The sequence below is a fragment of the Euwallacea fornicatus genome, chromosome 7 (assembly GCF_040115645.1).
Source record: "Euwallacea fornicatus isolate EFF26 chromosome 7, ASM4011564v1, whole genome shotgun sequence".
Lineage (NCBI taxonomy): Eukaryota > Metazoa > Arthropoda > Insecta > Coleoptera > Curculionidae > Euwallacea > Euwallacea fornicatus.
Genome location: NC_089547.1, coordinates 3,056,573 through 3,070,194, shown reverse-complemented (window position 1 = coordinate 3,070,194; position 13,622 = coordinate 3,056,573). Strand labels below are relative to the sequence as shown.

General features: G+C 34.6%; 1 protein-coding gene across 1 annotated transcript; it reads left to right on the top strand.

The window, feature by feature from the left end:
* The first annotated feature begins 5,179 nt into the window (after positions 1 to 5,179).
* tous (testes of unusual size) lies at positions 5,180 to 12,569 on the top strand. The gene is made up of 19 exons (XM_066284391.1): positions 5,180 to 6,136; positions 6,189 to 6,465; positions 6,682 to 6,947; positions 7,109 to 7,245; positions 7,541 to 7,692; positions 7,747 to 7,921; positions 8,282 to 8,604; positions 8,653 to 8,873; positions 8,945 to 9,116; positions 9,167 to 9,484; positions 9,536 to 9,678; positions 9,733 to 9,874; positions 9,928 to 10,108; positions 10,153 to 10,376; positions 10,724 to 11,011; positions 11,064 to 11,192; positions 11,377 to 11,616; positions 11,667 to 12,278; positions 12,334 to 12,569. Exons 1-18 carry the CDS (start codon positions 5,910 to 5,912, stop codon positions 11,784 to 11,786), a joined length of 3,735 nt encoding a protein of 1,244 aa, XP_066140488.1. The 5' UTR covers positions 5,180 to 5,909; the 3' UTR covers positions 11,787 to 12,278; positions 12,334 to 12,569.
* Positions 12,570 to 13,622: the final 1,053 nt, after the last annotated feature.

The following is a 13,622-nucleotide window of genomic DNA, read 5'->3' as shown; positions in this document are numbered from 1 at the left end:
TAACATTCAGAGGGGGCGTCTTAAATGAGATCGCCAGAGGTCAACTTAACCACGGTACAAAATTAATTTCCCGTGTTTTTAAATAACATTCCATAAGAATGCGGTTTAATACGTAACACCTTGTAATAGCGTGAATGAAAAAAGTGAACGCTCTCAAAAAGACTTTCTAGACCTATAATAATGACTGAGATACTTAATGTGTTTTATTACGATGCGATCCCTCAATGCAGGTTTCAAAGTGTAGTTAGTTTTTATCGCCAGTGTTATAAAACGTGTTATTAGTCGATAATTTTTTCACAGCTTTAAGTTTTTCACATGCTTTAGATCTTAGATAGATGTCCGATAATATACACTTTCTTTGCTAATGGTCTTCGCAAAAGCTCCATTTTTGCTCGCTTTTTCCCTTTAGCACGATTATAACGAGCTTTCGATAAAAAGCTACATCTACTAAGTAGGCCTCCCTTCGAGATCTTCGATACACCATAGATGATTATCTTTTTCTGTTTTTCTTGTTCCTCAATCGATTTTTAAAGTTCTCATCTATCAAAGAAATAAGGAAAACCCGATCTATTTGGAATTGATTTAAAACAACGACTGGTTAAATGGGCTACGACAAATTATCATAGGAAACTATGAGCACGCATTCTAAATGAAAAATTAATAGTTTGGTTACTGTTCCTAGCTTCAAATAGGTGGGAACCAATTTAAATTCAAATAAGATGTACCTCTTAACCCACATTCTATAATAACAGACATTTGCTAATTGTTCTCAGCCAAGATAAAGGCCGCCAACGTCTCATTATTTATATTCCGTTATGACAAGGTATTGTATTGGGTTTTAATCGATTAACGAACTAAAGATATTGGATGATTATAACATGATTGCATCTTTCTTTTCGCGAAGAAAAAATCGGCAAATTCTTTGATATATTGTTTCCCGTAAGTTTCTAACTAACTGTAGCTGAACAATTATGATTGCTCGATTTAGAAAATTTACTAATCATAGATCAAAAAGCAACTGAAGGGGCCCAAAACTACATGAAAATTCTATGAAGAAAGATTATCGATTTCCAAATACACTCACTTTCATATGAAGTGCACCACTCAGTAATATAATTATTAAATCTTGTAATTTTAGTAAAAAAATGCTTCATAATACAGCATCAAATGATTTAGTTTCAGTAAAAAAGAAAGATAACACTTTCCATCAGGATAATTCGAGGTTACATATTAAAAACATTACTCAAAGGTACCTGCAACCAGTACAATTAGAAATACTGCCTTGGCCTCCACGGTCACCGTACCTATCACCTATTGGCCACACAGAAATGGAAGTAAAAAATTACATTTTTTTCCTCCTAATTGAAGCTATAAATCAAAATTTAATAAGAGATAAAAGTAAAGTTGTGTTACAGACCAGGAATTTCATAAAAATAAACTAACCGTCTTCATGAGCAAATAAAAAAGTTCCGGCGTATTTAACATTCGATCTTCTATCATTTGATCACTACCAGTGAGCATTATTTGTCGAAAACTAAAAAATTTAATTATTGCTATTACTAGGTGGTGCATTTCAGATGAAACTAAGTATATTTTTATACAAAGGGCCACAAAATAGCTCATCAAAATGTCTGTACTTTTGTGTGTATAATCTACGTTAAAATTTGAATGTGACTAATGATGCATTTATATCTGATTACCAAATTAACCGATAAATTACTCATTAATCAGCATTTGCTAGTTTCTTCTTAACGAGTTCGTACTCGACAGTTTATACATAGATTAATAGCCACCCATTTACATAACTAGTTAGGAAATGCACAGTTTTGTGTAACAAGTGGAAAGTTCAGAGGGGCGTGAAAAGCGATATGACACGAATTGGACAAAATACAATTCAACTAGTCCAGGACGCTGGACTAGTTGAACGATGGGTAACTTATATTCGCTGTGTTGGGAGCTTTTAAACTAGATCAACAGGAGTTTCCCATAAGAAGATTAAGGCCTACAATTTTCGATCATTCTTCATCTCTGTTCGATTTGTTCTGTTTCCCAAAGTGACCGAAATTTCCTATGTTAACCTAGAGTTTTGTCCACCTTGTGTCTAACTAATACAATTAAAGGTCCATAGAGAATTCATGGAAATTATTAGAAGATTGATATTCGGCGCACAACAAAAATAACACAGTTATTAAAGTTTTAACAATAGAAATTCCACTGGGTTCTCTAAAAAATTCTGGACGTTCACCGTTCTTCACAGAGCTTTCAGAGTCTTATTTGGTCATCGAAGAACGACAAAAATTGGATTTTGTTACATAAACAGCAAAGAAATTAAATTGACATTAACAGGATTTCTTTAAACAATAAATCAAATAAATTGTGAAACAAAATAGCACAAATAACTTCGTTTTCTGTTTTGGGGGAGGGCAATTTCTTTTTCTCCTTTATTCTCCTATAAAATCGATTTGTTGTCCCACATGTTCGTGCAAAAAGAGATTAAGACCCCGTATTCTGCAAAGGGCTATATCATTTCATTTGTAAATGAGGTTTTAGATAGAGAATCAAAAATGATTGAGGGTTCTTAAAAACAAGAATTTTTAACATTAGCATGCTCATTTGTAGCTTTATATGGGATTGAAAATAGAAAAAAAAGCTGGTTTTTTTTTTAACAAAAATTGGTGAACTCGATTTTTTTCAAGTTTTATTATACATTTATTGTTATGAGTTATGGTAATATTTTCTTTTTTAGCATTTTTTTCCCTTAAATTTAAATTATTTCAGTTTGGAGATACCAATCCAACGATTTTAAATCATATTTTCAATTTTAAAAAATCTTCAAAATCTTACAAAATAAAAAAAAAACGCCAAAGCATATTCAAATACATTGATAATCGTTACAAATTATTTTCAGAAGATTCCCAGAGATGTACTTTATAATTCCCAGAAATTCGCAATTTTTACAAACAAGCCCCCTTGTCGTTGCCATTAAATCCCCAAACCCCTAAAAGTATTTTTTCACTCCATTTCCGAACCTCGACAGCAATGCCAAGTTAGGGTTGATAGTGTTATTGTATTATATCAAAGGCATTAGTGCAAGTCCTGCAAGGGGTCATTTCAGTTATTTATAGCAACTGTCCATTTTACGTTCTAAAGAATGGAAGGCAATCTTCTCTTTGTAACCATAATTTGCAATTTCTCAGCCTTTTTTCACAAATGACGAAAATGGTACGAAGATGGGCCTCTTTGATGCGTTTTACCTGTTTCTTGATGCTCAAAGGAGATGTAATAAATGATTCACACAAAATACTAAATCCGATTATGTTCCAGACATTATGAAGATTTCGACATCATTACCTCTGGTGATTTTACTTTTGTTGCTTGATTGCTTTAGGTTTGGGTGTTTGATTGTGCTTGGACACAGGAAAGTGAATTGAAAAAGGCAAGGCACCAAAGAAATCTATTTTTGTCGAGTGGTCGGTCATTAGCATTACAATGGCCTTATGTTTGACATTTGCTCGTGCCCAATACATGTATCTCTTAGGATAATACATTCTTAATGCATTTTCTATCACTATAATCCACACTGTCCTATATTCTACTGTCAAGTGGGCTTAAATACGCTACAGAAATCACGTAGGTACTATCCATCCTATCCATATGCGATTGGGAAACACAATGTGTTTCATACACATCATAAATATGTGATATTATCCACGTATTAACTGATGCAATCAAATCTGGTTGTGTTTTACATCATGCAGATAACTTGAAAAGTTTCAGGTGGTGGATGACTGAGGGGGGGGGGTCTGCCTAGTTGCAGTGTGACTTTAATGTGTTAATCATTAATCTAAATAGAGGAGGGATTAAGAAAATTAAAAATTATTTTCTTTTAAATAATAAATTTATAAATTAAAATTAAAACCTCTATATTTTTTATGGCGGCGTAAGAATGCTGCTTGCGAATAACGGAATATTGTGGCAAATTCAGCACAACCAAACCGAGATTATCCATGCCATTGGCCTTACACCATCGACCTAACCCATTTATATCAAAGTATTGCAATTAAATGAGTTACAAAGGCCTGTGATATTCTTTATATGCGCGAGAGGCTCTATTTCCATGTAAATTAAGCCTCATTTATGGGTCAAGTACTTTTAGATCTTCACTTATAGGAAGCATTCTATCCTCAAATGTTAAGAAATCCTTAAGCAAATAAAATCCTGCAATGAACGTCTGGGTCTGACAAGTGGGGTGCATTAATAGATTTTAGGTCAATATTGACTTAAGAAAAGTTTCGGGAACTGAAATAACATTTCACTAGTGGGATTTTTTTATTTCCTTTCGGTCTTTGGGGAAGCCGAGTAGATTGTGGATTGTCGTTGATCGCTGCTTCAGCACGAAAGATGTAAACAGCGGCGGATCTAAGAGTAAGTGGGCATCGGCGCCCATTAAATTCAAGTTCTGTAAGCCCCTTCCCCAACACTTAATCTGCAGTGCTTATCAATTCACAATAGGAATTTTTTTTCTGCTGTTGCTATGACCATAGATTTGTTTTGTACAATTTCTTAAATTATACAAAAAATATTTGTGACACTCAGTATATGCTAGATCATTGGTGTAGCAATTTGTAAAATTTATATGGTATTCCATTTCTTTTTTTATTGTTGCTGGTCCTTACTTGAAAATTATATTCTGTACGCCCCAGTTTCACTGGATGAAAAAACAAGTTTTTCAAATTACTGAGTACTCTTACAGTGCTTAATGTAAGGTAAGTCACTAACGTATCGTTAGGCTTTTACGCCCAATAATTTTTACTAATTGTACCATCCTTTTTTCATTATTTCACAATATTTCTCCAATAAAATTTAATTTTTGTTTTAACATTCAACACTGATTTTTTTAAAATTTATTATTGTTCAATATCCATGCAAATCAGTGGCGGAGTTCGTTCCTCAGAGCACTTGCAAATTTTCAAAATTTTAAATGATGAACAACTACATTTTCCTTGACGTTAGAGACATGTTCCTGCGAACACAGAACTATCCAAACGACTTATCTCGACTGACAATATCTTTCTTCCAGTTTAGTAGCAAAACCCAATTTCCTTTTGTTTTCCTTTCGTCCCCAAAAATAAAATAAATCCCCAAGTGAGCGTCCCTCTCTAGGTGACTGTATCTAGGGTTGTATGATGTTTGAGGGCAGGTCTATTAGTGTTCCCAATACACACCCTCTTTTATGCGTTCTTTTGTAACGTGTGTTAAGTCCCTTTCAGAAGTGATTATTTGAGGAAAGCCTGGGTGGGTCAGAGGCGGAGACTTTCGTTTTCGTCGACGAGCTAGTTAACAATATTGGGCTGAAAAAATATTAGATAACGATGGTAACATCGACAGAGTGATATTAGTATATGTTACCATTTCGGCTCTGTCAGGGGGTGTTCCGGTAACATCTAATTGCTTTCTTTCAAAACAAAAAATTTAAATAGGTATCTACTTAATGCGCTCTACATAAGTGAATCTATCGATGTACACCACTGCTTTTGTAAGATAAAAATTCAGAGGGGAAGGAAATGAAATTAACACCCCTATAATATATATGTGCAGATTGTTTCCAAACATAAGAAATTTTTCCAGATTTACCTCATATTCAACCTGGGATGTCAATAGAATTTGAAAATAATAACAAGGTAGCCCTTTGGCAAGTTTGTCGCAAATAATTGCCTTTTCCTTGTTAACGGACAACCTAATCCTTCGGTATTATTCCTGCAGTCAATCTCAACTACCCACTCCTACCAAGTCTAAATCTAAATGTTTGATCGATTCCGCTGCATTCACAGGAAATTAACTATATTCATTGAGCCCTCTTTTATATGAAAGAAAGCAGTTTCTAGTGATCCCTGATGTAGTGTAAAAAAATGGCTTTCGAATCGCTTACCACCACCCTTCCAATCCTCGAACCTCAACTCATCGCAGGATTGGAAACAAGCATCAAGGGCAACATAGATTTTCTTTCGGACGATGAAGTTGTTTATCCAGTTGGATCAGTGGTGGCAATCCACAATTTTAACGTGAAAAAGCAAAAATATATCAAATTGAATGAGAAGGGCAAGAACTTGACGCATATTGCCGTAAGTCCTAATAAGTAAGTGGTGTTGCAATGTTTTTGAATGTTTACGAGTGTTTTTGCATTTTAGAAAGCTTATTGCGATTGTGGAAGCCACGGAGAAATGCCCCGTAGTAACTCTTTGGTGTGCGAAGACGTATAAGAAAAAGAAGGCTCTAGTATTGCCCACAGATAAAGATACTATTGCCACACGCTATGTGGCTGTGGATTTTACTTTCAATTCTAAGCACGTTATTGCCGTTACTGGAGAACCGGATTGGAGTTTGTATTGCTTCAGATGTGATCAAGGACGTTTGGAAAGTTCTGCCAGGGCCAATAATGCCAATAACACCGGAACAGTGGTTCAGGTATGTACCTGTACATCACATTTTCTTTACAGTCTCCAAATACTCTTCAGAATTCGAAAACATTGAAAATCTTATTAATTGCCCTACTCTTGAGTTGACTTGGTTGACACTGAAAGAATCATCGGATGAACCGCTATCTTGCGCGATCTTGTGATGTTGATAGATAATTATCCTGTCAATTTTGTGGAAAACGCAGAAAGTTTTCCCTCTGCACAGGTTGCTTGTAATCCCAATGACGCCAACCAGCTAGTAGTGATTGGAAATTCGGTTCTGAGATGTCTGGGGTGCACCGAGTATACCTGGAGACAGTTCGGGTACAACAAGTTCGATTCTACAGTCTACACAAGTTGCTGCTGGTTGTCCCACGATAGACTTATGGTTGGTAGCAGCAAGGGCAAGATTCTGATTCTGGAAACTGGAGAGGTGCGGGCAACTTTTCATGCAATGGATCTGCCGATAATCAATGTGAAGCTGAAAGACGAGTAAGCTTTATTTCATCAAATTATATATTTAAAGAAAATTAATCTGCTTAATTTGTTGCGAACAAAAGGAGTAAAAAGGGGGCAAAAAAGTAAGTGATGAATTGGTGTATACAGCACATTAAACCAGAGATATAATAACCAATTAGAATTTTTACGCGCAGGCTGCAACAAAGCTCTCAGGCAAGCACGAAATACTCCTCCTCAAACAACATGAACTTTATGGAAGACGAAAATGAAAATTACGAGATAAGATCAATCATCAACTTCCCTAGAGGATTTGCCTTTGGGTTCATGAACGGTATTCCAACAGAACCAGCCATTTGATTCGTTTAAATCCAGAGGCGTAGTAAGCCAGATTTTCAACCAAACCTTCAAATTTTTATACTTTTTCGGCATTTAAAAAACGTTCTCGCCACTGATTTTAATAGGATAAGATGGTTGTAAGTGTCTGAGGCACTCAGTAGAAATGACAATTTTATTGGTTTAAAACTAGAGTCGTAATACATTATAGCTGTACCAGACCAGATTACAAGAAAGCTGTAAAAGAGTTTTTTACTCCTAAAATTTAAGCTAACGCCCACCTTAATCTTTAGGGAAAATTCATCTATACGAGCGAGAAACTGAACATGTGTTCCGCAAAAGAACCGTATTTCGCATTCCGGATCAAGCTCTTTATAGAGAATACAATAATGGCCCCAAACAAATCAAGACTACTGTTAATTGCATTAAAGTCAATTCAGCGCAGGTAGAGAGCATATTCGAGAATGATTCGTGTTTATTCTTTCAGGTTTTATTGTAGGATCATTTGATTGCCACATGCAACGAAACCCAGATCTACCAAGTAAAATTGTGGCTGCAACTAGAAGGATCTTCGCCAAATGAATTTGTTATGGAAGAATATGGATATCCGTTACATCTTGGGCCAATTGGCAGTATGTCGATTTGTAGATGGAAGCCAATTTGTGTCACCTCAGGTCCGTAAAAAAATGAAAATAAGTAGTAAATTACGTAGGTATTCAGTAATCTCTCTGTAAGTAATGCCTTGATGCGGTTAAACCACTATTTTCAATGTAAAAAGGAGATAAAAACATGAATTTACTGGAAATGCAACACCTAAATCGAAGACAATTGGAAGCAACCTAAGTTGCTGTTTTGTGTGCATCGAAATATGTAACTTTTATCAATGAGCGGAGTTTCGTGTTCCCACAACAGCCGATCAGCTACACAGTCTTCGAGAATATAGAAGACAGCGTTGAGTCACCCATATTCCCTGTGTTTGAAGCATTTTAGGCTTTACATTTGCATTAATATACACATTATTTTCCAATTTTTAGGTACAAACGACCGCTCGCTCAAAATCTGGAACTACGAAACCAATGAAATAGAGTTAATCCAAAATTTCCAAGACGACATCCATTCCGTAGCCCTGCACCCTACTGGACTCTATTGTGTCATAGGATTCTCTGATAAGCTCCGCTACATGACCATCCTGATTGACGACATCGTCACCACTAAAGAGTTCAATATTAGAAGTTGCAAACTCTGCTCTTTCAGTACAATGGGCCACGTTTTCGCAAGCACCAACTGCAGTGATATATTTGTTTATTCTAGTATTAGTTTTGTTCTGATGTACATTTTAAAAGGCCATCTTGGACAGGTACATTTAAATTTTGTGTCAATTTATAGTTTAAAAAAATCTGTTAAGGTTCGATGCATGTCGTGGAACAAAGACGACCGTTTGATGACAACTTGTGGGTCAGAAGGCGCGGTTTATGTATGGGATGTATGTGAAGCCACAAGGATTTCGGAGACTATAATCAAAACGAATCCCTTTACTGCAGCTTCGATTACAAAATCTGGAAAAGAGACATATGCTGTTGGGAATGATGGTCATATTAGAGAATTAATCAGTTCAAATGTACAAAGGTAAGCCGACACATGCTCGAAACATAAGATACCTATAGAATTTAACCCATAATAATGTACTAATGTTACAGAGATGTGGTGTTGGTTCCCCCCACCGCAGGCCTTGACGCGATAGTACTATCTCAACTGGATACCATGCTGTTTGTAGCAGGAAATCAAGGAAGTGTCTATAGCGTCAAAATGCCCTTACTGGAGAAGGCCGAATTTATCGAATTTACTATGCACAAAAGAATCATAGTTGAAGTATGTAGAAACTCACGAATTTTTTTTTCTATAAAATAATTAATATGCAGATATATTTATCTTACGACGATCGCTATCTCATTACTGGTGCTATAGACGGTAGTGTTTGTTTTTGGAAAGTGGGCAATAGTGAGGAGAAGGCGATCAAACTGGATAAGGAACTATCATCCTGCAACGAAATTTTAATCTCCAGAGAGATATTAGAAGACAAAATGGATAGAATTAAAAACCTGCAATTGAGATTAAAGGAACTAGAGACTGAACATACCTACCAAATGCGGCATAATGATGCGATTCATTCGCTAAAGACGAAAGATATTCAGTCGGAGTATTGTCACGCCGTTGAAGCGATAAAAATCAAAAACGAAGTGAATGAATTGTAATATTTATTATGTAATAATAATTGTATTGTGCTTTAGCAAATGATAATAACTCATATCCAAGAAATCAACAACATCACCAATCAGGCAGCGAAAATGAAAGTTGACCATGAGGTATTTGTAGAAAAACTAGAGGAGAGCTACAATGAGAAGCTAATTGTTGAATATAAAAAATACATGATGTATGAATTGATTTATTTAAGTACAATTTTTGGTGTTTAAATGGCTTTTTCTAGACTTGAAGAACAAATGCACCAAATGCTAAAAGGCCAGCAAGAACAATATGAGGCTCTGAAAAAGGCAAAGAGTGACTCTGAAGAAACCATCACAAACAACTATCTAGCTTTGACTAAAGAGAAGGATGGACTCATAGATGAGGTAACAACATCTAATTGTGCCTATTCGGAATTACTAATATCTACGATAATTAGCTAAAGGAAAAAATGATGAAACTAATTAAAGAACATGAATTCATAAAACAGCAAATAGAAGATGATTGTGACAGGGAAATTTACCAGCTAAAAACCTCACACGAAAAGAACATCAGGGAAGAACAAGACCTTAATGTTCGATTAAGAGGAGAAGCAGCAGTACTAAAGAAGAACCTGTTAGGTATGACTGCATAGATGTTTGTAAAATCTAAAAATTCATTTTAGCCACTCAGAAAGAATCAGATGACTTTAAGCATCACGTTTTTGTCCTCCAGAATGAGCATCTTAAGCTTAAATCTGTAATAAATGGCATGGAAAAGCAAATCAATGGTTTCAAAAAGGACATAGTAGAAAGAGATTCTACAATTGAAGATAAAGAGAAAAGGATCTTCCAATTGACAAGCAAAAATGAGGAGTTAGAGAAGTTTAAATGCTTATTAGATTTCAAGGTAAAGTAAAATATTAGAAGTTTTTTGTAAATATTACTGGCAACATCGCTACTGTTAGGATATTTGCTTTGACCTTGACCTAACTAATACTATGAATGATCTTTGCTAGTGTCTTGGTATTTCAACCCCTCAAGGATGATTCACAGTATTGCCGAGATTCTGATCAAATTAGATATTGCAATATTTATTATGAACTATTTCACCGTGATTTTACTGCGCACGTTAAAGAAATACACACTGATGTAATGAAATTATCAATGAATGGTGCTTTTACTTTTCTGCTAATTTTGAAATATTGATAATTTACTGAAAAATCAAAATATTCTATCATGAAATGATAATTGCAGATAAAAGAACTTAAGTCTCAAATTGAACCTAGAGAAAGAACCATTCAGGAACAAGTCATGAAGATTAAAGAAATGGCTCAGGAATTGAAAAATTTGCAAAAAATCGTCTTGAACTTGAACAGTCAGGTGGCGGAAGGACGAGAAAAACTCGGTGCCTCAATTAGTGAGGTCCGTAAAGAGATGGAAAAGAACCGAATTATGAAGAAGGCTTTACAAGAGATACGAATGGATATTCATTACGCCAGCGAGTTTATCCAAAACGTACCCGTCTTGCAAAAATTAGTAAAAGTGAGTTTGAAGTTTAAGCTTTTGGGAAAGCTGCTGAGGTGACTTTTTTCAGAAAATGTACCACAAATACGACGCTGGTAAAGATTTTGAAGTTATGCTAACAGAGAGCACAGAGACGAAAAATGAATTTCTGCGACAAAGGGATTTTCTCGAAAGGACCGTCGCAGCCTTAAATGCTCAGGCATGTAAGAACTTCAAACTTCATACAAACTTTGAATATTGAATCGGACAATGAACAATACCGATTTCATCAGTAATTTGGACTAATCTTAAAGAGTACTTCGGAGAATAATAGAAATGAAATTTTTGGGAGATTAATCAGAGCCAAAACTTAATTAAATACTGACTCATTTTCATTATTCCAGGCAAATAAAAACACTAATAAGCCGAGCTTCGATAAAGTGCGTCTTGTAGAAGAAAATGCAACATTATTGGTCGGAACTAATCAGTTGAGCAAGAACCTTCAAAGCAATATTAACCAGAATGAAAAGCGGAATCCTATAATTGAAATACCGTATATGATCTCCAAAGAACCCCAGAACAAACTGAATTTGGCAGCTTCTACTACTGAAGATATTTATAATAAATACAGGAAAACTATAAATGTAAGAATAATTGCAGGTATATTTCAAAAGATTTTCAGGATTTCTTATAGAAAAATTCGAAAGCAATCGAAGCTCTAGTTGCTGAAAACAACAGATTGTTGAACAAGATTACAGAATATGAGAGCGATAAAGTGGAAACGGTGCATTTAAAGGAGGATAAAAATGCTTAAATCGGAAATTTATATATCAAAATGTAGTGAAGTATTTTATGTGCGCATATTAAACAGGATAATTCCAGATAAATGTTTTTATTACCAAGAAAGGTTTATCTTCTTACACCAATATCATTGGTTCTAGCGTCCGTACTGATAATTTCTTCAAATAAAAATAATTATATCCCACGCATTTATTTTTTATTTGCAAAGCAGTAGGCTATAAAATCTCCATTTTTGTCCACTCAATTCCCCTTTTTGTACATCAGGTAGATAAGCCATAACTACCTTTATAAAATTTTTAATGGCTTACCGTAATGCAAAAAATGAAAAATTGGAATATATTTACTCAATTTTTTCGAAGATGCCGCTTTTTATTTTTTAAGTAAGCTGAACAAAGATAAAATAGCACGGAATAATTCTATTTGATTTCAAGTGATCGCAAGTCACAATCCATTTCCAACAAGAGAATATATTCTTAGGTATGCCATGTCAAGGATCATCAGAAATGTAAGTTGTTACCTCAGTTAGGTATAGGTATCTCATATAAATAAGTCTTTTGTAGAATTTAATCATTTATTTTCTAAGTCGAACAATGTAAGTCAAAGTTGAAGTTAAATTCTTATGAAACTGAATCCAAATTATGCTACATATATTCAAAGTAACTAAGGACCAATTTTCCAACAAGATAGTGTTCATAGTAACACAGAAATCTAAGCTAAGAACGAGCCAATTTCTCCACACCCATGGAAACCACCTTGTTGGTGCCTATAAATTATCCACCTCATGACTCTGACAATGTGAGACCCAACTACCTTTTCTTGTGATTAGAAAAGCAATCTTTGAAGGCAAAAAACATTGCTTCAGCTTATACTGTTTATATGTCTGCAAATATACAAAAGAAAATCAATGAAAAACGAGTGTATATATCACCAACATTAAACATACCATCATCTAAATCGGATGAAAATGATTCTTCTGTTTTTGTTAATGTGTTCCCAGGACTATTTGCTTGTACTGTGTACAGTGTGTCATTATCAGGGAGAAGAAACAAGGAAGGAATTGCTATAAATTCAATGTAGGTAATCAGAATGAATATTATATATCATGAAAAAATTTTAATTAAAAATTTTAAATGAAAATTATAAATTGATCATTATTAAAATGTGAACATGTAAAAAGTGTTGGTCATTTAGAAGCACATGCATATCTTTTCTTACTTTGTTTAAATGTAACATAGAATGGAAAATCTATGAATAAATCCAATACATAGGTACTTAACCATAAACCAAGTATCTGAACTCATCTCTAGGAAAACTGATAAAACTTTTAAAAAAATCAAAATTCTGTTATTAGTGGAAAAAAGTGGAATTTTTACCAAAAATTTGTGTATTGTTTGCTTACTATAGTAAAATTTATTAAATAAGTGGAGAAACCAACTTATGACGCACAGTTTTAATCTCTATAATTTGAATAATTTTTCCACTAGAAGCAGCACATTGAAAGAGGAGATTTGTTAGACAAAAACCCACCATCTTTTTTCAGTCTTTTTGGAGCATAACCCATTAAAGTAGCTCTCAGCTCATCTTCGAAATCTTCTGCTTGAAAATGCAGACTGCATATGCGGGCATTTTGAGATGAAAATTTATCTGTTCTATAGCACTTTCGAACCCACTCTTCACAAATTTCTGGCTGCTTTGGAAATGTAAAGAACCTAATATTTCCACCTTTTTCTTTGATTATTTTAGACCTGCTTGTGCATATTGCAACAGCACAAATCATTCCACCCGATCGCGACATTTCAACCTGTAAAACAAAATTGGTGGTAAGTATTACCATGCAGTAAGTACTTAC